The 27515-nt window shown below is 38.5% G+C and overlaps 1 protein-coding gene across 1 annotated transcript in view; it reads left to right on the top strand.

Annotated features, from left to right (window-relative positions):
• PDE3A (phosphodiesterase 3A) overlaps nucleotides 1–27515 on the top strand; it is an 83518-nt gene that overhangs the window by 39063 nt on the left and 16940 nt on the right. The window contains exons 2-8 of the mRNA XM_015868474.2: nucleotides 10081–10341; nucleotides 12596–12750; nucleotides 15260–15375; nucleotides 18731–18950; nucleotides 21408–21493; nucleotides 21950–22119; nucleotides 23313–23450. Of these exons, the coding sequence (XP_015723960.1) occupies nucleotides 10081–10341; nucleotides 12596–12750; nucleotides 15260–15375; nucleotides 18731–18950; nucleotides 21408–21493; nucleotides 21950–22119; nucleotides 23313–23450 (1146 nt within the window). The remainder of the gene's footprint in view (nucleotides 1–10080; nucleotides 10342–12595; nucleotides 12751–15259; nucleotides 15376–18730; nucleotides 18951–21407; nucleotides 21494–21949; nucleotides 22120–23312; nucleotides 23451–27515) is intronic.

Here is a 27515-nt window from a genome sequence, read left to right on the forward strand (position 1 = left end):
GTATCTGCTCATATATCACCTAGGAGAGGTGGGTGATTTTCACATACAGTGAGTGCTTGGTGTGCCACTAGCAGTTCCTGGCTTCAGACACTGAAGTAGCTTATAAATTAGAGAAATCATAGCTCTGCAGTGCTGATGATGAAGGATTTGGAGGCTGGAAGTCCCTAAGGCTAAAATTGCTTTTCTTGAATGAGTCATAGTGTAAGAATTTGAAGCCGAGTCTTAAAGAAAAATGATTAATTCTTTTCACAGAGGAATTCATTAGTGAAATAAAGTCATGAGAAGGGGGAGGAGGCATCTGTAATATGAGATGGTTATTAAATGATATTAGTATGATCACTCTAAATCAGGAGAACAAAAGTAATGCAAAATGCAAGGTCTCATAGAGAAGAAAATAAGAAAATAGTGGTAAAATTTGACCAATTTAATTGCAGTGAGACAATCACTTGATTTTTATAACAAGATTTGTCTTTTACAGCCTCCTTTGGCTAAGGTGAAAGCTGATTCTAAACAAACAGCCACTAACGACCATTAGTGTTCTGATCGCATGGAGAGGTTCATGAGATCTTCTGCCCTTGTTCCTTCAGCACATGCAAAGCATCTGGCTCTTGCTGTGATTTTCAAATCCCTGCCATAGTTTCAGTAAGAGCAGTCTGAAGTTTAAAGACACTTTATTTGTGACTTCAGTGATGATTATATTCTAGATTCCAATTCTTTTCTTACTCTGATTTTCAACACTTAGTGAACAGCTCTTTAAACACCTCTGGTTTTCATATACACATTTTATGCTCTCAGCAGCAATACTTTCTCTTTTCTTCTTCATTTGGAAGCTCTGTTTATATGCATTATGGTAGAGTAATATTTAATAATGCTGTTCCTTTAAGTCCCGTTAAACAATTCGTGGTGATGGGCTGAGATGGGTGTAATTTTTTACTTGGGGCAGTCTTCGTGTGTATTTCTACAACTTGCTGCTAGTTGCGATGTCAGTTCCCAAGCTGCATCCTGAAAAAGGCTGACATATTTTGAAAGGGAGAAAATGCAGGAGGATACAGCTCCTGTGACTTTCTTCTAGTGTAGCTGACACTGTCAAGTTGGAAATGTGGGAGGATTAGTTAGTTTGCAGGAGGCAGAATGGTGATTATTGCTTTCAATGGATCTTTTTTAAACTCATGCTGGGTAGTTGGCTGCTATGTTTCAGTTCACCATAGAATCAAAATAACTTCCTGTGCTAGGCAGTCACAGTTGGGTTGTTGAAGCTGTAAGCTCAAACAGGAACAATCACCAGGTATTAATTGGTGGCACATCCTCTGCAATGTGTGCACCTAGCATGCTGCTCCTGCTGGGCCCCAGCTGCTATTGCTGTGTCTCAAGTTGAGACTCAAGACCGTTGTCACTGTTTTCTTTGCATGAATGCAAACAGCTTCAAGCTACCAATTTGTGACCATCTGATGTACAAATTGAAGAACAATAATGTAAGACAATTGAGGACAGTCTCTGCAGTACAAAAATGCACTCCTCAGTCTGTGTTATTCAAAGCAGATTTGAGCCCCGTTTAGCATTCAGGTTTTTTTTCAGTTGATGTGTCTTAAAGAAAAGTACTAATTTTTAAAATCCTGAGTTTTGCTGGAGTGTTGTCTACTTTATACATTATAAAACCTGACTGTCTCTGTGATTTGCTCTACATCATCAAATAGTTTTTCAGTCTGGGATAGTCATGATAGCTGAAGGTCTTTAAAGCAGCCAAATCACACAGAAAGTCTCTGGGAACTGGATGACTGAGTCGCTGTGCCTCTGCTGGGAGCACCAAGCACCAGTCCCAGTGTTTCCACAAGATTTCTGAGCTGCAACCAGCAGTATTAGCCAGAAGTTTGCTCTGTGCTGTCACCAACAACCAGGAGTTTCTCTCCCTGAATCCTTCTTGCATGATGCTATATGCAGAAAGATGACAAAAGTCCAGCTACCTTCATTTGAACTGGGGCTTCCCATGGACCTCAAGGCCTAGATGTTTCCAGCTCATCCCACAACATTCTAGTGTCCTGCCATGCCACCACAACCCTATGCTCTGGGTATAACCCCCTGTCCCTTTTCCCTATGATTTCTAGGGGGAGATATGGCAGAAGGGAATATGGAAAACTACATCAGTACCGGTGAAGTTAATAAACTGGATTTGTCTTCCATCAAATGTAAACAGTGGGGAATTCTTCACTGGCATTAGATTACAGCCAGTACTCAAATCCATTTAGGTGCAGACTTTCCTACTCTTAAGGCACAAATCTTACCAAAACTTAACACCTCACTCCTTGAGATGATTTTCTGGAGGGACTTCGTTTGGTTTCCAACTACTGCAGTGAGGTACTAAAAGTAATTCTCTTTTTCTATTTTTTTTTTTTTTTTAAGTTCTCCTGAGTATTCATAATCTCAAGTTGCCTATTATATGCAAGAAGCTATCCTGCTTATTGTTCCTTTAATGCTGATATCCCTGCTAAAGCTCTGAGATAGACTTCCGTCTGAGCAGCTGTGGGCCATCAAGTGAGATGCTCACACAATCCTGAGCTCTGAAGAGAGGAGTAATCACTGCAGTGATAACAATTACTATGACTTCATCCCTCAGTAAAAGGGTGGAATATTTTGTTCAGAGAAGGCCATGAGGATGATCAGAGCACTGGAGCACCTTCGAAGAAGGGCTGAGGGAGCTGAGCTTGTTCAGCCTGGTAAACAGAAGTCACAGAGGAGACCACACAGGCTTTCTGGTAATTAAAGGGAGCTTATAAACAGGAAGGAGACTGACTTTTTACACAGTCTGATAGTGATAGAACAATGGGTATGGTTTAAAACTAAAAGAGGGGAAACTTAGATTAGATATTACAAGGAAATTTTTCACACAGAGAGAAATGAGGTGCTGGCACAGCTGCCCAGAGAAGCTATGGATGCCCCATCCCTTGAAGCATTCAAGGCCAGGTTGCATGGGGCCCTGGGCAGGCTGATCCGGTGGGTGGCAGCCCACACTTGGTTTTGGGCACACCACAGACTTCATGCAAGACCAGCTCTGGTTTTGGTTTTTCCCAGGGAAAGTGAAGTGCCATACTGCACACACCATGACTGCCATGGATTAAACGGTGTCGGTTTACTAAGAATTCTTAGCATGAATAAGCACTCCAACAGTGTTCTCATAAACGTCTGAACAATTTTTCTCAAATGTTGAAATTATCCACCCCAAGCAAATACCTGATGTGGGCCAGTTCAGTCTGAGCTTTTTGGCTGACAAAGGTATCACAAACTGTAATGTCCTGTAATAGAAGTTTAGTCAGCTGTAGCTATGAGCTTTTTGAGTGCTGTCACCTAAGGTAGGGGTGCAGGATTTGGGGATGGTGCTTGCAGCCCAATGAGATTTACTTTAAATGGTAAGATGCATTCCACAGTTCTTGTATGAAAACAAAGCATTTCCTCCTTAAACCATGTCTTTTTCTGAAAGATTCCAAGTCTTTGCAATGTTGTGATTAATCCGAATAGTTTAAACTTTAGAAACATTAAAAATGGTGTTGCTTTCACCCTGATTTTTCTGAAGAAAGTAGGGTTATAATATAAGTGTCCAACCTTTTGGCTTGCCTGAGCCGTATTGAGTGAAGAGAAGATGTCCTGGGTTATGTATATATAAAATATATAGTACAGTTAAAGTATATTTAAAGGAAAAAAAAAACAAACCAACAACTTAAAAATTATTAAAACATAAAAAAAAACAAAAACTAGTGCAACAAGAACATAAAGCTAGCAGATTGAACAATTAATGCTTATGTGATAATGCTTCTGATGGCTTGAAGCGTGCTGGATAGATGGGGAGAAGCATCAGAGATGATGGGACATAGAATGAGACACTAATTAGTGGCCTTGTAGTAATAGATGACAGGAAGGTTCATGCAGAGAGACATTATAGCGGAGAAAACTGGAAGCCTGCTTGCTGCAGTGCCCATGGCCCCCAGCCTGCCTACCTCCTGCTGGCTGTGCAGCTATAGGACTGTTGTCAAGCAATAGCGTGTTGGCGCTGCAAGTGCTGAAGGGGCCAATACAACTCTTTAGTGAGAACCATTTTATTAGACCATCTCTTTGGAAAACTACTCCTGGTTTTGTGGTTATGTGCTTCTGGATGCTTTCAAGCATCAACAGCAAAACCAGTGGTTATGTTGGTGATTGGGAAAGGTTTTATCTGATTGGTGTGCTGAGACAAAAGGAGGGTTCAATATTTAGTCCCACCAAAGAATATGACAAAGTTTATCCACCTCCAGAGAGAAGTGGAACTGCTGTGCTTCATTAAGGTGGAGTAAAAGTCCTCAGAAACTTCCTACTTCTGAAGAGAAAACCCCAAATCTTGAATTTGGACAAGCTAAGAATAAAATAAAAATAGAAAGTCTGGGTAAGAGTCAGTTCTGCAACCTTAAGCGCAGAAAAGTGGAATGTCACAGGACTGTCCGCATGCTTTTCTTTTCTCCTTAGTCATCCACTGAAAGGTGGAGTAGTTAAGTTTGTGGCGCCTTTAAAATGATTCATTATTTCCATAGAAGCCAATTCATGTTTACTCCTCAAATCGCTCTGTGGACATTAAAATAATGGAGAATTATATTTGCTTTTAATTTTGTTTCCAGACAGCTTGGCTTGAGTGTTCATGATGTGACTTGGAAACTACATCGCATTGTGATTTACTGTTGCTTGTAATTGTGTGAAGATTGAAGATATGCTGGATGCTGCTCTTTCCCTTTTTCTCCTCCTGCCTCCCCCATTCTTTCACTTACAGAGTGCTCTTGAGTGTAATGTGGTGAAAGGCCACACTTCATGGCTTTTTCTTCTGCAAGCCCCAGCAAATTAGTATTTTATTTTTTAAATGTGAGATTATGTGAAATGATTTCTAGTTTCTGATTGATAACTTTTTTTTCTTTGTCCTTGTTTTTTATGATAATGTTACTATGTTTTGATTGTTTTGTATGGTCATGTTTGTGTAGTCTTGAGGTGGAGAGAGAGTGGTGTTATTTAGTTGATCCGAATGAATCCAACTTCATGGAAATCATGTGCAGAACTCCAACTGAGGGAAGGAGGAGGCAACAGGGCATTTATTAGGGGGTATGAAATCTGCTTCATAGGTAGGGTCAACTGCTTCATAACCAGGATCATTTCATAAACTAAGTTTATTCACCAGATATTATGGATAAAATAATTTGTTATTATTATTTTCCTAAATGTCTTCTTCATAAATCATTTTATATTTCTTAGTAGATAAGAAGATATTGTCAGATTTTTATGCATAATTCAATTTAGTAGAAGAAAACAAATGGGATTTTGTAAAATGTAAAGCAAGCAAAGCCTACAGAAGGTTGAAAGTTTTAGTTCCATCTGTGTTACAGAATCCCAAATATAATATTCCAGTCTAAATATTTGAAGTGATCATTACAGTTTAGCAGAACGTTGTATTCAGATTATATTTAAGACTGTTCCTAGAAGGTCAAAGTTCCCCGTAAGCTCCCAGCCATGCCAACCTGGATGATTGCTGTGGGTGCTAGGAACTGTGCAGATGTGTCGCTACTGCACAATGCTTCCTACTATGATATCTGCCCATGTTTTGTTTTGTTTTCATTTGAATTTAAGGGAAGAAACCCTTTCTTTTATATGTGAAACGAAGACCCCAGAAAGTCAAGAAGTGGATTTGGTCCTGGTTAGGCATTGCAAGTGGTATCACAGACTCAAGCAGACACCTGATTGCCAATTTAAAAACAGGGAAAATAAAGGGAGAGTGAGAGTAGGAGGGAGGAGAGGATTTTGGTTTTATTTCATAGAGTCATTGAATCATAGAATGGTTTGGTTTGAAAGGAACCTTAAAGCCCCCTCATCCTCAAACCCACTGTTGTGGGCAGGGCTGACCCCCAACAGCTCAGGCTGCCCCCAAACAGCTCAGGCTGCCCTGGGCCACATCCAACCTGCCTCCAGGAATGAGGCATCCACAGCTTCTCTAGGCAGCTGTGCCAGGGCCTCACTGCCCTCTGGGTAAAGAATTTCCTCCTAACATCTAATCTGAATCTCATCTTTTAATTTAAAACCATTCTCCATTGTCTTATCAATATCTGCCTCCGGTCCACAGCCTTTGTAGTCTGTTGAGTTTCTTGTTCTCTTGCCCTAAAACGCTTTGGTTTTAGTCACCATGTGGTATTTCTTAAATCAGCAATAGGAATAAGTCACAAATGAGCAGTAAGGTAGACTTCTTCAAAAATTATGGGAGGAAACTGCATTCACAGTTGTTAGCATAGACATATATATGAAAATGGACCAGTGCAAAATTAAAATTCCCTTTGGCTTACCTGCTTTTTGCTCTCCTTTTGGTTTGATGTGTTTCTTGGTTGTGGTTTGGTTTTGTTTTTAATTATTATTATCAAGTTAGAGATTTGTTTGTTTATGTTGATTGCAGACATGTTATTCATGCCTCTGTTCCCAAGTATCCGGCCTTCAGGTTTAGATGAGCAAAGTGGTTTGGGCAGAATCCAGATCAGTTCATGCAGAGGTTATGAAGAATGTAGAAAAGTACATAACAAACTTAAGCTAAGCATGGATTTTGTACGCACGTTTACCCTAAGAAAAAGGCTGTGTATGTGTATTTGCTTGTGTGTATGCATATATCCTATGACACCAATATAAAATTTTCAGCAATTTACTGTCTTGCCTAAAACATATCACCACGTGTATTTTGTAAAAAAAAAATCAGTGTTTCCCTATCCTTCAAGGAAACTCAATTTATGTTCTCAGTAAGGGTTTAAAAATCATTTGCAGCCATCTATTTACTGTTTTATAGTACTTTTATAACTACAGCATAGTGCTTAAAATACAGTATGTTAATATGTTTCATGCATTCAAATTCAAACTGCTTCGAGAAAATAATAGTTTAAATATTTGTAATTTTATCAATTTAGAGTATTTGATAATATAATATGTTCTGAAATTGAGCAAATCTTCAAACTGCGGAAAAGTGTTTTCCTGTATCCAGGTTCAGTGCAATTAAATTACAGCCTGCAAACTGTATAGATATGGAATATGTTGCACTTTAAAGTAGCTCACTACAGTAGAGTGATCTTTGAAATACTGCATGAAGTGTATTCTGTCACAGATACGCCATATATATGTGACATATGTGCCATATGTCACACTGCAGATAGTGGTAACTTCTAGTGTTTTGTGGTGACTCTGGCTGTGATTTGCTATTTATATCCATGTTATGTGGATATATGTCTCGTGGTAGGTCCATACATGTGTGGAACACAGTCAGGGTTGTTCATCACCTGAGCAGGGTCGAAAGCCACATAGCCTTCATGTGAGGTACCAATTGAAAGTGTCTGATCTGCAGGTAGTACTTTTTGGGCCAAAAATACAAGAAGGTACTGATACAATGCTTTATGAAGAGCTCATAGGGTCTCACATGAGGTGGTATTACCCATACTGTATCGAGTGGTGTCAAGTGCAAACTCGCAAAGAGGAAATCACTTACATTCCCCATTCTCCCCTGGTGGGGATGTAGGCTATGGGCAGAGAGGTGATGGCACAGTTGAGGGGCAGGATGAGACCCAGAGTGCTGCATCCCTGTTTGAGGGTCTAACCCGTCATAGAACTCAGTGAAGTCCAGCCCTACAGTTGGGCAGGAACATGGTAGGTTGCAGATTCACAGCCTCCATGCATATCAGAGGCCGTATGGCAGAAATACATCACTGAGAAGAGCTCTCCCTCACCCCGCTTGGTTCTAATCACGGAGAACAATGCTGGCTGCTTTGCAAAATATTAGTACTGCTGCACAAAATCTGGGCGCCTGCCTATGGCCTGCTGAGTCAGACTTGTTTACTTTGTTGAAGTATTAATTTCTGTCTCTATAATCGGCAGGCAACAACTCCAGGCTCCAGGCTTAATAGAATTTCCAACTGTAGATTATGCAGTTTTGCCGAAAGTATGAGGCTTTTATCGTGCTCTGAATTAGATATTCTCCCTCACTCCCCCTTGGTCTATTTTCCATGGCAGAGGCAAAGATAGATAATTAATTCCTCCTATCCAAAACCTTGTCTTTAATTTAAGAATTTTCTTTAGCATTGGCCAGAATAATCAGTTTGGAACACTGAGAGGTTAAGCAATGAAGACAATTGCTAAATTAACTTCAGCAATTAATTTTTTTTCAGTAAGATGAAATAACATGCAGTGTATCAAATGCTTAGTCGTGATACCAGATGAAATAAACCAGAAGTATGGGAAAAATAGGCTGATCTTCTAGTTGCATGACAGTGTGATGAGCACGGAGTGCCATCTTCTGATCCTGTGGCTTGGCTTTGTGTGAGCAAGTAGTAGGACGTGAGGAGAGGAGCAGCAGAGTAAAACAGCTATTGCTGGGACCTGATAGCCACACTATGCAAATGGGAAAGCAGAAAGGAGATGCTGAGCTCTGCTTAGCTAAAATAGCACTTTCTTCAGGTACTTGTAAGGCCCTTTGTGAGCTTGAAGCAGCGTCAAGCTCTGTTTTGCTGTCCTTTGGTGTATTTTGAAGTATAAATGATGTCACTGGTGAGTCATTCCTGGCTCTCCTGCTAAGCAGTCTGCCTAGTTCTCCATGCTACATACCCGACACTCCAGGAAACCCATATGCTCTTTTCACAGACATTTCTTCCTCATTTGGAATTCAGATTTCATTAAGATATACACCAAAGTAAATAAATAAATAAATAAAAATGAAAAATAGGATTGAGTTTATATTTCAGAAGATGTTCAGTCTTGGAGTGTCTTGAATCAGTGACTCCAATTAGATTTTATGACAACTGATAGAACACCGCCTATTGTGGCTGAAATGTCACTGCTGTATTCAAAGTTCAGCGCTGACAGGTGTGCCTGCTGCTTCTGCACACATCCAGTCTCTCTCTCTCAGCACACTTCAAAGATCTTCAGTCTTTTGCAATTGTATCATATAGTTGTCATTTCACAAGATATGACACATATTGTGCTTTTGGTAATGGGTTGTTTCTTTTAGCCACAATATATTGCACTCCTGGGTTTCAGGACAGATGGTAATCAGAGCCAGTGAATGTTGGGAAATCCTGGGGAAGTTAAAAAATGCATTCACAGATCAATCTTCCCGTGCATTCACTGGAAGCCCAGTGTTCCAGCTGTTAGATTCCCTGTGCACCTGGCTGTGTACGAAGGGGATTTGCCTGGGCCACAGTTAGTCTGAAATGCATAATATGTGGAACATTATCTACATATACTGAGAAAAATGTACAAGATTTGCGAGTGATACGGACTGCTTCTTGGTGTTATTTCTGCCTATGCATCACTTCAATTAATAATTCTTTTTAAATGATACCTGTAAAATAGGGATAAATTTCAAACCTCAGGGAAAGCAAGGACTGCTTGAACTGGTCATGCAAAACTGTAATCATTCTCATCGCATCTTTTTTAATAAAATAAGGACTGAGAAATCCACTTTGTTTTTCTCTCTATTTTGCTTTTGATTTAACTGCAGTGTTGCTTAAAGTTGAAAGTTGTTACCACTGCACCAGAATGCTGTATTTTAACACCATGGCAATATTTTAAAAATCTCAATATATACTTAGGATTCATTTGATTCACCTAAGTATAAGTACTGATCATAAATTAGTTGTCCCAGATCCCTCTGTGAACAGAAGAAAGGCATTGCGCAAGAGGGACTCTTCCCATCCTAAACTATGCAATGAAATTTATTTGACCAAATAACCCCTAAGCCATTGAATGTGTCTCTGTAGGGAAGCCTGAACAATTCATTCAAATGGATTAAGTCAACTGCAGATGCCAAAAGCCAAGAAATTAGATATAATGAATTTCTGAACTCTTTGCATACTCTGAGCGTTATGCATGATGCTCAATCTACTCAGCACAATTCTCCTTATCTAAATAATTATTTTATGTTATTATTTTTCCATTCTGTTGATAACTGCTTTAACAGATGTTGCTGAGAAAATTCACCATTGCCTCAGATACTGCTCCAAGAGGTTGCAAACTTCTGTTCTCTTACCTGTACTTCTTATCTCTTCTCTTCTTCAGTCCTCTGGTACCAGTATCACAGTGGATATTGCAGTCATGGGAGAAGCGCATGGGCTCATTACGGACCTTCTGGCAGATCCTTCACTGCCTCCCAATGTGTGTACTTCGCTGAGAACAGTGAGCAACCTTCTTAATACACAGTTAACCTTCCAGGCCATCCACAAGCCAAGGGTGAACCCTTTGGTCTCCTTCAGTGAGAATTACACATGCTCTGACTCAGAGGAATGTCCAGAGAAGGGAGAAAAACTAGCTATTCCCAAGGTGAGTACTGGACGGTAACTCCATCTGTCATCTTATGACTTGGCTCTCCCCTAAGGAGCAGCACTATGCTAGTGGGAGATCTCACTGGGCTTTTTCATTGTTTGATTCAGATTGCCATTTTTTGTATTAATCGTAGTTTTTTATAAAAAGAAAATTAAATAGACTGCTTATTTCACAGTAAAACAATCGCTGCATATCCTACAACACATGGCCAGCTAAACCTTTGTTCAGGCATCTTTAGAAGATGATTTTTTACACAAAAAATTCACGTAGATTCACATGTTTCTGTGATGAATCTTAAGAGAGAAGAAATGATCAGGAGTAGGGCATGCAATAGCCTTCCAGCAGCCAGACTCACAAGTCTGACTCATTAGTACTCACAAAGAGTTTACCCTCCCACTCCAAAGATTTTTGACACTGCATGTGGGGTGACCAGAAAAATATATTACTGCCTTGACAGATGGCTTTATGAATGCTTGGGAATTCAACGGGGATGTAATCACTGTTAACTGTCGATGTTTAGGAAGTTAGCAGCTAGAAAAAACAGATCAGCTTTGAAGTACTATGAATTGTATGCTCGTTTCTCATTAGCTGTCCTGCAAAGACTGCATTTCACTTTCAAAGCCAAACCAAAATACTTTTGCCATGCAATCTCACTTGTAAAATTAAATATAGACAGAGTATATTGCCTAGTGAATGCTTTTAACTTTTAACAGTTGAAATGACACAGCCAGCATTTGTTCTAGAAGTTTCTGGAATTTGAGCTGCAACACTTGTGATTCTTTTTAATTTATTTTAGTATTATGATAGTTAATATCCTGCTTGCCAGTGTAACAGCTGCATATATGGAATGGGTGTTTGCAGGTCTTGAAGCACGTGTTCTAGTTAAGTTTAGTGCATGTATGTGCAATGACTGTACTCTAAACTCTTAGAGGAAAGATTACGTGGAAGAACACTGCCATCACATGAGCAGACACAGTGAACAGATTAGAGTTTGTAGTTGCATAGTACCTAGTGTGGAGCAGAGAAATGAAGGATGAAGAAATAAGTTAATGTTACAGAGGAGTAATTTGACTGAAGAAATCACTGACCTGAATGAATCATGGTTCATAAAACTAATAGTTTGCAGTCATTTATTTATGTGTCTAAATATAGATTTAGAGTCTTTACCTTAAGCATCTGACACAGAGTATTTGGGGTAAGAAGTTAACATGGTTAACATATTTGTGTGTGTGCTTGAGCTTCAGACCTAAGAATATCTTCCATCTTAACTTTCTCAACCCTCTGGCAAAGTCAAAATTCTTTATCACAGAGACATATTTTAGTTCTTAACTATAAAAACTATGGTATAACTATGAGAGAAACATCGTACAAAATTGTGGTAGTACCCACTGCAGAGGCTCTCTGTTGTCATCTCTTATTATCAGTGACTACAATACAGAAGTTTGGAAAAATGAATCATGTCATTTTAGAGAAGAGTCAGGTGAAAGACAAATGCAAGGTGGTCAAGAAAAATCTTATGTAAAGGATGATACTCTCACAAAGCTTTTCAGAAGGATTTTCCGGTTGAGTCTTTTAGATCTCCATAATTGCAGATTCTACAACTCCTCTGGGAACCATTTCTAGTATTTGATCACCTGCACTGTATTTATTTATTTGTTTGGTTCTTTTTTCATTTGAATGAAATTTCTTATTTCCATTTGTGCCCACTGTCTCTTGTATCTGGATGCCACTTCAAAAAGCTGATCCATCATCCTCCCTCTTCTTGCATTCATGCATTTATTCACATTGATAGGATCTCCCTTTGAGACTTCTCCAGACTGAACAATCATGGCTCTCTCAGCCTGTTGTTTTATGGCAGGTTCCCCAATCCCTCAGTCATTTTTATAGCCCTGATGACTTGTTTAAGTGCCTTTGGCCATATTGTATAAGATTAACATTTCCAAAGAACACCATTAATGCTGTATGTCTCCACTGAACTCCAAGTGCTGAACACTTATGGCTGTGGGGTTGTGAATATATAGCTTCCCTTAAACTTGAATGGGGAGGAAATCCTATACCCTCCAAGCACTGACAGAGACAGACTTTGCTGAGTTCAGTAGAAGACAGGCACCATATTATATGTACAAATTCAGAACAAAGGTGCCTAACCAGGTACTGCCGGGTAGAATTAAATGCAAAAAAATGTTTTTCTTCTGCATGTTTAAAGTTTTCAGAAGCCTGTATATACTCTAAGCAACTGATTTTTCTCTAGCGCTTACGGAGAAGTTTACCTCCAGGACTGCTGAGACGAGTGTCCTCCACGTGGACCACAACAACATCAGCCACAGGTTTACCCACACTGGAGCCAGCCCCAGTGAGAAGAGATCGCAGTGCCAGCATCAAACCTCACGAATCGTCTTCATCCAGGTTACATACTACTTCATCTCACTTTTATGCCCACCTTTGACAACATTTCTCTGGTTCAGTGTGATGATATCCAACATTTAAAAGTTATAATTCCAAACTATGATAGAACAGCTTCTACATATCTCAGTAAGTCAGGTTACCAAGAAAGCGTCATTCCCAATTTTAGTCACGCTGTAACTATTCCTATTACCAGGAAGCAAAATGAAAAACAACAACTACAAAAACCGAACTGTTTATTCTTGCAAAGCAGAGGTTTTAGAAAAGTTGAGTGTTTCTTCTGTATTTCAAAATTTGTTGGCAGTAGCAAGGAAGAAGACAGGACCTGAGAAGGCCCAACATCCACAGATGGATAGTTTGGTTGAATATAGCCCCAGAGCACTGCTTTTATCAGCCTTTCAATCATACAGGGAGCCTAGGTACTCAAGGCAGCTTGCAGAGTACACTGAATGTCTGGTGCAACAAAAATACATGGTTAGCCAAACTTCCCTTTATAAGGAGTCCCATGTATCTCAGTAAAAGTAAATACAAAGAAGCTATAATCAAATGGAAATATTATTCCAGTCATCGGTCTGTGGTTTGCAGGGTGCATTTGATTTATACTGTTGATCCCAAATTCTCACACACTATTTAAGCATCCTAAGATGGGAATAAGGACAGCAATTAAATATTATTGTTGGTCCTTTTCTACAGTTGTTATATAACTGTGCTTGATGAGCCAACTGAGCAGGCTATCAATTCTTCCTGCATTTAGTGTCGCCAATTGTGTAATTATAGCTCCGTCAAGCCTCCCAGCCTACTATTTGCAGTTCTTCTCTTACAGTAGGAGAAAGAATGCGTATTCCAGAAGGGGGAAAAATGAAGGCCATAAGTAAGTCTAGCTTTAAAAATGTTGGCAGAGGTGTACAGATTTACTTTCAAGGAAAACAATTTTGAACTGAAGGGGAAAAAGAAAATCCTGATTATCTGCCACTTCCCCTGTACCAAAAGCAAGCATGCCAAAGATCATAAAAAAGGGATTGTTTCATGAACTGGAGAAGAGAAGGAGTGACAGTGCAGTTGGTCTGTGGTTGTTTCTGCAATAAGAAACTCTTCAACTTGTTCCCTATGCACTGGATTTCCATAGTCACAGATTTGCAAAAATCCCCCTTAAATATCTGTTTAAGATTAGGAGTCTTATATTCCTATATCATTTTGTCACAAAAATAGTGAATTCATAGTCATCTTTTAGCTTTAAATGATCTGGGGAAAAACATGTTCCCTTTTCCTGCTTTTAGTCATATCTCTATCCAGTGAATCTTCCTTAAGAAGTCAAATAATAGAGTTGTGAGTTACTTCTTTGCCTTCTGTTGTTTTTCTTTATGGTGGACCAGTGTTTTACATTCTTTCTGCCAAATGACAACCCTCCACCACTCCATACCAAACCAAATAAATAAATAAATAAATGAGCCTGTTTCTGTCTTTCTGCATCATTACATATTACAGAAATTTGAACCAATTAAGACAACTGGCAAATGTTATTGACAAGGCAGTGCTTGCTTGTCCATCACAGTAAAGTGTTAGTGAAATTAAGACACATTTTTGATTCTATTTTTCTTTTCCTCAAGTTTGGCTGAGACTAGGCTGCTTTAAAAGCCAGTCTTCTGCCTTGTATGTCTCCTCATCACTTGGTGTGGGAAGAATGTGGACATGAGGCTTTGAGAAGTGTGGAGACCGAGAGACCTTGTGGATCTGTTCAGAGAAGTCTTTGTCTTAGTAATAAAAGCCAGTGCTGCATCACTGCAAGAAGCTAACTTTTGATGAATGCCCTTCAGAAAAAAAGTGATAAATGTCCTCTTTCATGTGTAGGTGACAAACGTTGTTGCTTTGCCACACCCTGCAAAATACACATCCTTTTTTACTTGGATCAGAAATCAGTGTTCAGAATCTGTCAGTAGGATTTACTTCTGAGATGCAGCTCTAGTTACCAGAGCACAAAGTGCTCCACCCAGAGTAGAGGCACACCAACAGCAGCAGTAATGCAATGCTCTGCTAAGCCTCTTCTGGTCTCCTGAAGTCTCTTCTATTGCCCAAAGTGTTAATGGGTATCTGTCTTCACAGTTACAGCAGAGATATAAAGGAGACTGATATTTGATTTACACTGAGAATTTCTGACACTTCTGTTTGTTGTACAATTACACTTAAAGACCATATGAATTTAATATATTTGAGGCCAATTTTGAAGCCTCTTTTTAACTGTCAAAACAATATACTAAAGACATCTTTGTGTGAGTAAAGTGAATGGGCATGAGCACTGAAGGATGTCCAGGGGTGTCTTCATTGAAGATATGTTTGCTAAATACAGTATTTGTCACAATATTAATCCAGCTATCAGACAGATGTTATTTTCCTCATGAGAGATTTTGTGCCATCTCAGTACCAAAAAGTTCTTGCTCTGTCTTCTGTTATCTTCAGATTTTCCACGTAGGTTATACTGTGTTGAAAAAGGCTTGTTTGCTCTCTCATTTCACAGCACTGATTCTTGGAACAGCTCCCTTCTGATGACAATCACAAAGAGCAGGTCCTTCTCTACATCTTATGCCATGTCTCCTACCAACCACCTGAATGCCAAAAGGCAGGGTCGCCAAGGTGAGTGGTTACCCATGGTCTTGTTGGACTCACTCAATTTCTTCCTGGGAACTCAGTGACTCGAAAATGCAGCTGCCTTTATTCTCTGCCCAATCTGTATATTTTGTTATTTTACCATCAATACGAATATATTCATTTACTTTATTTTAGAAAAGCAGTGGCTTAAGAAACTAAAACTCACAGTGATGCCATTGTAAATGTTTTGATTTTATGATTTTATAGAGGCTAGTCATGACATGATAAAGCAAGTGCTATGCTAAAGTGTGTTTTGATCCATGAAATTCACTTGACTACAGTGGGGCTGAGAAGAGCGTGTTTTCTGTAACATTTGTTCAATTAAATGTCTCTGTAAATTGTCTGACTGAGATTTCCTGAAACAAGATCTGCATAATGCCATTTGGAGTTACAGGCAGCAGCTGACCCTTCTTACTGCAGCCTTATCCAAGACAAAAAAGATTCTCTCTCAGAGGTCTGTCTATGTTCATTGTCAAGGAAGTCCTTGTAGATTTTTTATTTTTTTTTTTAAATTTCCCCATGTTTTTTTTCTGAACATGGAGTAATGTTAAGATAATGTTGTTTAGAGGTACTGACCAGCCAGACATCAGGTGGAAATTGATAGATGCCTGAGGCCTGGCATTGAAAAAGTCAAGGAATCCAAACTTATAGTTTGAAAATATGGCTGTGCAATTATTCTGCATATCTAGCTCTTTCAGATCACATCTCTTTTCCAAACTGGGAAGTCTATTTAATCTCCTTTGGTACAGAAGATGTGTTACACCATAATGAAGATTCACTAACAGAATATTATCTTACAAGAATAGCAAACCAGCAAATTAAAAACATTTAAAATTAAACATAATGGAGATGTAGCGCCACGGATCCAGGGATTTACTGTGGAACATAACAAATCCAATTTAGACTTATGATTTTCAGAGATGAGCACATTACCTTGAAAATGCGTAGTTAATATTTTGTACTGAGAAAACAAGACCTAGCACTCCCATCAGTCACTTTTACATTCATGTGTTCTGCTTCCAGAAAGCGTTAGTAGTAATCTGATTGCCCAAAGACATGAGCTCCCTACTAGTAAAGGAGAGCTCTGTTCCATCACAAGCAATTTTTGACGCTCAAGATTGATACTTCGATGCTTTAAACTGTTTACAATGATGGATTTTTAATTATTATTTGCTTTTGTGTTCTGAATAAAGAATTGCTTCAATTTGCAGTAATTATTACCAATTAGTCTTTTGTATATTGGCTCCATTCGCAATATGTAACACTTCTTGCTCAGAGTTGCTCTAGAAAAATTTGTAACCCTATTAATTCACAAAATGTGTCTTAAATTATGCTTGGAAGCATAGCATTTTGAAGTACTGCTAGCTGTATTTGTTTTGGCAAAGCTCTCAAGTATAATTTCACGTTGCATCAAAGTTACTGTTTTATTTTTTCAACTCTGAATATTAAAAATTTCTGCAGATGGATACACTTTAAAAAAAAAAGTTTGTGTCAGTCATTTTCTCTTCATTCAAAACTCCTTCTGGTAGCAAAACATGCTTTCACTTTTGGCAATAAATGCTTAAATGTCAGATTATATCAAATAGTTTACATTTTTCTGTTTGTTTTTGGTTTTAGTTTTTGGGGTTTTTTACCCTGGTAGGAAAATGTTCAAGAAATAGAAGTCCAGACTAGCAAAAGAAAGCCAGCATTGATTAGAAATGTTGCCGTGAAAGTCATTGTATGAATTCTGAAACTTGTTTTAAGTTGTTGCATTTTGTGGCAATCATAAAAATTACCTGATAGCTTCTACCTCAAAGAGAGTTAATAATCCAACTCAATCTCTTGTTCAACTAGAAGACTTAGAAATGTTTTTAAAACATATTTTTGTTGGATAGAAAGCAGATTTCTCATTGAATTAGTATCTGTAGAACAGAGCATTTCTGTAATTTAATTGCATTTCCATGTTGTGGCCATCTGATAACTTTTTAACTGCTCGATAGGCTGTAGATCTCTGATCTCAGAACTAGTATATTATCTGAGTGGAAATCACTGAATTAAGACAGCAGCATGAATCATGTTTTCCAAGGAAATTCCGTAATCTGAAACTTAAATAATGTTGAATATCTCAAAATTGCGGTATAGCAACTGTCAAAGTTTATTTATTACTCATGGATGTGCAATAGTAATCATATTTTAACCTCACATCACAGTAAGCTATCAGGCAAAAGCATTGGAACTATAGATATCCTGGAAGATTAGTATTTCAGAAACTTAGGTCAACATATGGCCTCATTCTAAGTTAACTGTGTCTGGAATGCATTTAGATAGCATACACAACTCAAGCATATAACCAGTTAGAGCTCTTTACATCATTCAGCTCTGGAGATGAATCTGGTAAATGAGCTGGGGCTGAGTTCCTACAGACTTTATAACCAAGCTCAGGAGGTATGCCTTTTTAAATGCATTTCCTTTAAAGAGGGATACTGTTTGCACCCCTGTGCTTTATTGTAATGGAACCTTTTTGCCTGAGACTAGAAAATGTAAGGGAGATTTGAAGAAACAGCAACACTTTATATCACACACTGGGTTCACTGATGCATTTCACCTTCGGAGTGGTGCTCAGATAGAATTGAGGAAAGGACGAACAACTTCATGCTAATATTTGCACATGTGAATATTACTAGATTGTGGCTCAGAAGTAAAATACCATGTTGTGCAGGTAATGGTTATAAGTTTCCCATTGAGAGGAAGACATAATTGAAAATAAGTTCAGACTGCATCAAATAAAAGCTAGAATCAGGAAGAAATGCAGAAATGGCACCATAAGTTCAATATTTTATATTAACATAATGTATAATCACAAAGAATTGTTTTATTATTATTATTTTTATATATTGATAATAATCTCACGTGTAGAAATCCAAATTTGCTGGAAATGTGGGTCAACCGTTCTTGTCCCTACTGTACAGATGATGACAGTACAGCAAGGAGAATCTGTAGATAAGTCTGGGAACTGGCTTGTTGGAGTTTGGTGCCTCTGACACTGGAACATACTAATACCAATACAGACATCTCCAATGCATGCTTTTCATTTCATGCCTTCTAGTTAATGCATCCTACTGAAGAGGGAGAATATGTTCCATGCTTTGAGCAAGATCTTCAGCAGGTGGGAGCAGCTGATAGTAATGGAGCTTCATCATTCTGTTACAGCCACGAGATTGGCTCAAAGTAAAGTTTTCTCTCTGTTTTTCATTTTGGAAGCTATACTTCTGCCTATGTGTTAAGAGAGGGCTATCTGTGCACTCAGAGAACTCCAACAGCCATTTACGGTTAATTGACAAGACTCTTCTCTTGCCAGGTATCCCACCAAATATTTCACCACTCACCTCGCCATGCCATTCACCTCTTCAAGGAACACCTGCTACAAGTCCTACCGGAAAAACATCTTCTATGTCATTTCCAGACTCTACAGATACTGACACCAAGCAAGGTTTAAAGCCACACAAAGTCTTAACTGCTACTCAGAGTGCACCTAGTCTGTCAGAACCTAACATCAGCCCCTCTGTTATCTGCCGCAGGTAAGATAGTAGTTTGACATATGCTGGATCATTTCACATTGTCCTCACAAGCTTTAGACACATGTGCAAGTTCTTGTAATCTGCTCCAATATTGATATTTTAACATATTTAAGCAATTCTCAGTATATATTGTGTAGGTTGCTGCTACAAAGTGATTTTATAGTGCAAGACTGTTAGCTACATTTACAGCTTTTAAATGTCTGCTTCACAAGCAAATGCTTCATCAGCAGCATTCAGATCTGAAAGTTGGATTTTGTGTTAACAGCTTGAGTTTCTCACGCCATACCACCAACATGAGCAATCACTTTGAGATCATAGGCCAAGTCTTTCTAAACAGGCACCTGAGGTTAGATACAAAAACATATAACTGCTAGGGTTTAAAATCTGCTGGCCTATAATCCTCTGCTTAGTGTCTGATAGAAGTGTTCCAGCAGTGCCTGAAGAGTAAGGAGTTTTGAGGACTGGCTCAGAAGGTGTGGAATGGAACTCGTCTTTCCTAAAGTAGAGTCAGATTGTGTGGCATTGGGATTCTTTTCAGCTGCTGCTGAGTTCCTCTTACTGCCATGAGTTACAGTAACTGTTTAATTTCACACTTTAATGTACCTAATATTTAGATTTGTCAAATTAGGCTACCGGAGCTTTCAATATATGACCAGCTCAGAATATCTGTAAACACTGGTGTTTAGAAGCTGGCTCCATTACAATTTCAAGATGATCTTATCTATTAGTTGTTACTTTTAATATAGTAGTAAATTGTTTGTGAGTATTGGCTAGCCAGCAGGCACCATGTTTAAGCAATGTAGATTGCTGTATTCATGGTACATGGTGCTCTACAGTTACTGCAAAACCTGCCTTGCAACAAAATAGTAGCAACTCGGCAAACCTCTGAAACCAACAAACCAACTCCCTTCCCAAACAACAATAATAGAGGTAATAAACTCTCAATGGATTCTGTGTTTTAAATCAGATCCATCCAGGCAATGGCATCAAGACAGCAGTTTTGCTTTCATACAAAGTGAAATATTACAGGACAACCAAGTGTGAAGGTGTTATTAAACATGAGTGTGTACTAGGCAATGCTGTTATAATAATGTTTAAGTTGTGTCTCTTAATTTTGTTTAGTGGGTGAGGCAGGTATCCAGTGAAATAATGTTCAACAAACCTGTGATTAAGAACTATATTATAATCCCTACACATAAAGGGGATTGGTTTTAATGTTTTATTTGGGTCACGCATACTAAATAAGTGTGAATTTGTGCATGATCTGAAAGGATGCACTCATAATAACACAGGGAAACCTTATGACATAACCAATCAAAGGCTCTGTTCCTCTTATGTACATTTTGGCTTGTTTCATTGACCTTATGGATGATATGCCATGCATATAATAATATATGGATTTGTAGTTTTATTTAAATTCTTTCAGATACTCATGATTGCAGGGCATACCAAAAATTCCAGAATATGTTTTGATGACTCTGACAAATAGGGTTCAGCCATTTTTATATGTGCGCTTACAATGATGTAAAGTTCTTGTCCAAAGTTTGACCAATTTAAACCATTTTTAAAGTTTCTCTTTGCAAAGAATATTTTGGCCACAAAAATATGAAGTCCAACAGAGAAAGATGTTAAAATGTCAGTTATTTCACAGGAAGATTTGTTATAATGCTTTTAAACAGTCTTCCATCAGGTCTGAGATACACTAATATTGGAATATTGTTACCTGAGATATACCAGATAACACTGTATTCCTGCTTAAGGGAATCACACAGAAGGAGTAAAGCATTTTATGGGAAATAAGAGTCAGGCATTTGGAAAAGCCTTAGTATTGCAGTCCTTCCCACAGTGTCTGTTCTGGCATTGATGATGCAAACTCTGTTTGCATTTTGATTTTCTGCTAAATGTCTGAATGCCAAATCAGTCACCTTGTGTGTATCCCAAATTCCCCCTTCATTCTGCTGTAGTGGGTTTGTTGTCACTGCAGTAATGGCAAAACAACTTTTTGCATTATTATAGAGGAATCTATTCAAGTTTTAAGCGAGAAAAGCCACAAAGTGGTGATGCTGAAATTGCATTATATAGCATTGTATGGCACTCTGGCAAATTTTCACTGTTTTCTTTAATCCATGCTCATAGTGCAGCTGTAGTACAAATAGAGGTTTTGTTTGTTTGTGTGTTTTGTACTGATAAATTTAGAAAATTAAAAGAAGATGTAGTATAGTTTAACACAAATTAAATGCATTGATCGGTCAATATAAGGTATAAACCTGTCTTTTTCCATCTCTGTCTTCCAATAATATTTCAGCTCACTCTTGTAGTTTTCTCTTTAGAGTACAGTCAATGCTATAGTTTGCAGTGTATGACATAGTCATATGCTGCCAGCAGGAATTCTTTTTGCATAAGACTATCCAATGTGTATGGTATTTATACTGTGTATGTTTCTTGATGTTGTTTCAGCTGCGGCAGACCCTATAACCAAATAGAAGCTGGTGATGGTACACTAGATAGAAGCGATGGTACCACCCACACCCTAAATAGAACAGGTAATTCTTTGTTGAACAAAAGCTCCTCATCCTTTAAAATGTAATAATAATTCACTGGAAGGGCAGGTATGCCTCAGTCTCACAGAAAGAAAACATATGAAGGTGAGACCATACAAACTGCCTTTGAGGCTTCTTTCAACATCTGGAAAAGTCTCATGAAGAATACAGATACATTTCAAAACTAAACATTGTTTCCCTTATGGTTTAATCTAACCTAGCCAGCACAAATAATGGCCATCAAAATTTTTCCTGGTTTTCAATCTCTGTTCCAATTTTTTACACTCTGCAGGTTATATGCTTTAATACCTTTGGACAGCTTGTTCAACTTTAGACCCAGCCAAGCAGCACATATGTATTATGAGTCAGAGATCCTGTTGTTAATATTCCAAAGGTCACAGGATGACGTTCTTGCAGCCCTTGCTGTTCATACAACCAGCTTTGTTACTTGTTTTCTAGATGATCCTGCGCAAGCCACTTCTGACTATGAGACCAACAACAGTGACAGCAGTGATATTGTACAAAATGATGATGAGACAGATTGCTCCAAAGAAAAGGCACGGAAGGGATCTGTATGTAGGACATATGCACCTGAGACCATCATTTTGCATCCTTTGACACCACCTGAGGTAGCTTGTTTAAATTTTGTTGTCAACACAGACTGAATGTATGCAGAATCTCAAAAAAAAGAAAGAAAAAAAAAGTAAACAACCATCTTGGACAATCTAAAGATTAAGTCCATGGTTTTAAGCAAAAAATAGTAATAAAAAATCATCAGGCTCATACCTTTTAGTAGTTTCTAAGCACTGGCCACTTCTGAAATGCTAACCGTGTATTTTGATGAACTAGTATAAGCTGATGGGTCTGTCATTTGGCACTTATGAAATGTTTGGCTTCTGTATTAGTGTTGCCTTTAAAGGGAATAGATTGGAAGGAAAAGAAATGATAATTTCAGGCTACAAGCATGATGTACTGTCTTCCTGCGCAGCCACTTTAGCTTCTCAATGGCCTTACAATCTTGACTAATATGTAGCAAGCATTAGTTTAAAATAAGTAAACACTTTCCTGAGGTTACTGAATGATATTATCGTCATCATATGTCTTGAATATAAGGACAGGTGTTGATCTTCTCACAACTGCTGTATTCAGCTGTGAATTCAATTCGGAGGTTAAGTTCAGTTATTTTTTACAACTGGATTAACAAATTAGAGTTGGCTTGAGCTCTTGAAAAAATTATTCTGATCTGTTGAACTGGAGTTGGACATGCTGAAAAGAAGCATTTTTTTCTGAGATATTTACTCATTTACAGTTTCATAGAAATAAAGAAATACAAAGAAGAGTTCAGGAGAAATGTGATAGCAGGGGAGCACCCCATCTTTTGTTTGCAGGCCTGGAAAGGCGGTAGGTCTTGATTTGACAAGTCTTCCCTCATAACGTGCTCCATTAACCAGGATAGACTGTAATGGATGTGTCCTGATGCAGAAGGAGAAACTGAACATTTTCCCCTCTGTACTGAAGCAAATTTTACAATGAAGAAGACTCGTTTGGAAATGATGAATGATTCCCATGAATGAATGAATGTCATGGATAAGTTCAGAGACTGATGTTTCATACAGAAATTTCCTATTCATACGAGCGAAACAAATTATAAAGGAGTGTCTGGCTGCAGGGCTGGTAGAAATGAGGACAGCTCTGCTGAGCTGAATAAAACACCATTGGCTTAGAAATGATTCTAACATGACCTTAGTTTTTCAGAACATAAATCTTTTACATGAGTTGCTTCACAGAACTGATATTAATTTTTTTCTAATTTCTGGCACAGGACAAACCTGTTCTTGCACCTGAGCCTCTGGTTATGGACAACTTGGATCCTCTAATGGAGCAGCTTAACAGCTGGAACTTCCCAATCTTTGATTTGGTGGAAAAAATTGGAAAGAAATGTGGTCGGATTCTCAGTCAGGTAAGAATGACAGCTCATCTGTGATGACTGGTATTTATTAAGATATGATCTGTTTGAAATAGTGCTAAGACCCATACGCTGGTTATTCTATAAATGATGACCCCTGACATGTAAATCAGAGCTGACAATATGAACTCCTTGTCAGTAAATTCCTTACTTTTAAATTCTCATCTCTTTTAATTTAACAACGTGAAATAAAAAAAGATAGATACCTATTTTGCCTGATTCTGTCCACAAAAGAGTTTGCATAAACCCTTTCAAATATCCTCTCCTATCTGCAGGATCTGCTTTCATCCATTACCAAGTATTTCACAAGTATTTTGTGAAAGGATTTCTCACGGGGTCCACTGTGGGAGTGCTAAACAGTAAAATACTCAGTGTAATGCAGGAAATTATTTTTTAAATTGGAGTTTTCAGTCAGGCAGTGCAAGAAAGTAAGGTTTCAATAAGTGGAAAGAAGATAGTCTTTGTTATATATCCTTACCTTTACCTTTCCGTACCATTTTGATAGTAAATTGAGATCATTATTCTGTAAAGACTAATTTTCTGCAAATGGGGATGTGAGAGTCTTCTGCTATTTCTTTTCAGCTGTTGATTTTTCATTCCTTTCTATATGTTAAATGAAGGTACTGACACAGCCCTGATATCAATTCCATAATCACCTTCTTGGATGAGCTCTGCCCTGTAGTTCCCCTTTTCCTAGCACAGTGACAGATCAGACATTTTTTCTCTTCTGGAGGTATTGAAGTTTATTAAATGGAAAATCAAGTGATTATATTTAGGGTTGTGAGGAAAAAAAAAAAAACAAAAACAGAGGAGATTGATATTGTATCATTTTACAAGGTATTATGTAGTGATTAACACTGGAAAGAAGTATTCATGTTTATTGGTATGTGGGAAAATTAACACCCTCACTCAAACGCCCTGGCTAGTCGATCAGCTCTGAGAGCATGGTCTGCCTTTAATCATTCTGTAGTTAGCAAGTAACATATATACCTAACCATATGTGTCTACCATCTCTAGGTTAGCTTTGGAGAAACAGGCAAACTGTGGCTGGATATGGGTATTGGTATTCATACACCACTGATCCAGACAACCTTGCAATACACAGTAGACATGTGATTAACGTTCTCTTCTAGAAGTTTTTCATCGTGGTTTTGTTTAGCAGCTGAGTGTTTTACAGACTCATAAGTGATACATAAGGAAAGATAGAGCATTTCTAGTGTCATAACCAGCTGTTTGAATGATCAAGTTTGAATGAACAAAAGTTTCTTCTAGCTTTGTCTGGCTACTTCTGTAGGTCTTAGGCGCTTTAGCAATTCTGTACCCCTCAGGATGATTTCCTTCTGCTGCCTGTGGTTTCCATTAAGACTCCACACTCTGTTTCTCAACATTTGCTTCCTGAGCACATTATTCTGTGCACATTCTCATTGTTGCAGCATCACAAAATGAGGCCTGTGAATTGCATCTTAAATAAGTAATATTTGTGAAAACTCACCATCTTCTGTAGCAGCTGTTTACAATAACTCTCACCTTATTTGAGCAGAATGTAGCAAGTTTGACCTTGTTCTTAAAATAAAGATAATTCCAATAGGTTTTTTCCCCCACCTACTAAGATGTTCTGAACAAAATTATTTTCAGAAGAGATCCAAAATAAGTAATTTGTTTTCTGCAGATAAAACATATTGTCTTTTTCTTGTATGATTTCAAAATGCTGGGATAGTGTCAACAAAGGAACACAAAAGCTCTAATGATTTATTCTCTGCTTTTTGCCATTAAGTGGACTCACCCATTAAAAATAAGTAAATTAACAAGTTGAAATAACTATGTTTGTCTTGCTAGGTTAGATTTATGAGATGGAATAAAGTGGAGTTGACATGTACCTCTAGGGAGGCATTCAGTTTAGAAAGCAAATGCTGGCATAGCATCTTTAAAGCTGCTTGATATGTCTGTTTCTCCTTTTAGTAATGTTAAATTTATTTAGGCATATAAAAAGACCCTGAACCAGTTAGTGGCCATACAGGCATCTATGCAAAATACAGTGGAAAGCACCCTAAATGTGACCCTAACCAATATGCATGATAGGGGATAGGGAAGAATTTGCATACCAATCTCATTTCAGAAAGGAACAGCAAAGCTTCCAACTGAGCTGATGTTTCACAACAGGCCATAATGTTAAATAATGCTTTCAGTCACCTTTCTTACAGTTCCTATAAAAATAAAAACCTGCAAAAGAGAAACTGATTTGCTTTAGAAAGCAAATAAAGAATGTGTTAAAGGATAGGCTGAAGTGAAGGTCTCTCTCCTGATTTTATTTCAAGGCCCTGAGAAATACAGAACATTGGTGGTACTCCTGCAATTTTTGTATACCAGCAGCCTTGAGATGGAGGGCTATCATTGCAGTGCACATAGGTTGGTCCCTGGATGGTGCAAAGAGGAATATTTGGCTATCTCATGATCGTGCATGACTTTTGAAGAGAGAAACTGCAATAATTATATGAGAAAGTAGGGAAATGCTAACCTAAACCTTGCACAAGTTCTCTGAGACTTCAGTGTGTGCCCCTTAGATTCTGGGAGAAGACGTACGTGTGAATGATGATCTCCACTTCTAAAAAACCTTCCATTAGAAATCACAAGGGAAAATCACTTGTTCCTGTTCAGGCAGCAGCATGAGAGGTTGTCATGTTATAAATGATTCACCTAAGCATTAGCAGCTGTAGCAGAGACAAACAGAAGATGGAGGCAGGAGGGAGGAGGCCATGAGAGCAGCCAGTACTAAGTGGCTGGACACTGTCACAGCTTCTGCAAGGCTTGTCCTAAATTGTGGGGACTGCACCACAGCTGTGAGGCTGAAGGATTAAACGTCTGAATGACTTGCGTGGCTGTTTCTCTGATGACCAGAGAAAATAATGCCATTTCATTCTAAGTCATGGAGAAGAGCTATTATTCATATCCATCTCAGCCAGCTTCTTTTCTCACCAGCTGCCCGGTTTTCCCCAGAAAATCCGAAGGAATAGAAAAACATGCTTTTATTGCATGTTTTACTTAAGATGCCTGATCAGTGGTTGGTAGTGTAGCTCTGTAAGGTTTGTTCTTGTAGGTTAATATTTCTTTATGCTTTCTCTTTGAGGACAGAGACATTTAGCTGGGAATATGGAACTCATCATTTGGTGTCCTAGGACTGTTGCGTGAAATGCATAATCTCTATGTATGTGATAGATTGAACTGAGACTAATTTACTTCAACCACCATTCCAGATAGATAAGCAGTATTCTTTGTACCTTCTAATCCAAATTATGCATAAAGACAGTCTCTTCATTCAGCCTCAGTAGAACAGGATACCAGTTTTGCCTTCTACAACCATACATTTTATTTTTCTTCTGTAAAATGACACTACTGGTTTCACCCGGGCTGTCTCCCTCCATTGTAGTCTGAATCCATTTAAAATACAGAACACTGGAAATCACAGAATCGTATGGGTTGGAAGGGACCCCTCGACATCATCAAGTCGAGCCTCCTGCTAAAGTATGTTCCCTACTGCAGGTCACACAAGATGGTGTGCTAGTGGGTCTTGAATATATCTCCAGAGAGAGAGACATCACAGCCTCTATGGGCAGCCTGTTCCAGTGCTGTCCCCCTCAAAATGAAGTTCTTCGTTGTGTTTGTATGGAACTTTCTGTGTTCCAGTTTGTGCCCATTGCCCCTTGTCCCATTGCTGCTCACATCCAAAAAAGTCTGCCCCCAACTTAACTCCTGCATGTCAGATATTTATAAACAGTGATGAGATCCTCTCTCAGCCCTCTCTTCTCCAAACTGAAGTGTCCTGTGTCTCTTAGCCTTTCCTCACTTGGGAGATGCTGCAGGCCCTTAATCATCCTTGTGGCCCTTTGCAGGATTTTTTCTAGGATATCCTTATTTTCTGAACTGAAGAGTGCAGAACTGGGTACAGTATTCCAGATGTGGCCTCACCAGCACAGAGTAGAGGGGGAAGATCCATTCCTTAAACTTTTGGAAGGCACTGCTCAAAGGTCACAGTAGAAAATAGCTGTGGATAGCTGTTCGGTT

Source organism: Coturnix japonica, chromosome 1 (assembly GCF_001577835.2).
Source record: "Coturnix japonica isolate 7356 chromosome 1, Coturnix japonica 2.1, whole genome shotgun sequence".
Classification (NCBI taxonomy): domain Eukaryota; kingdom Metazoa; phylum Chordata; class Aves; order Galliformes; family Phasianidae; genus Coturnix; species Coturnix japonica.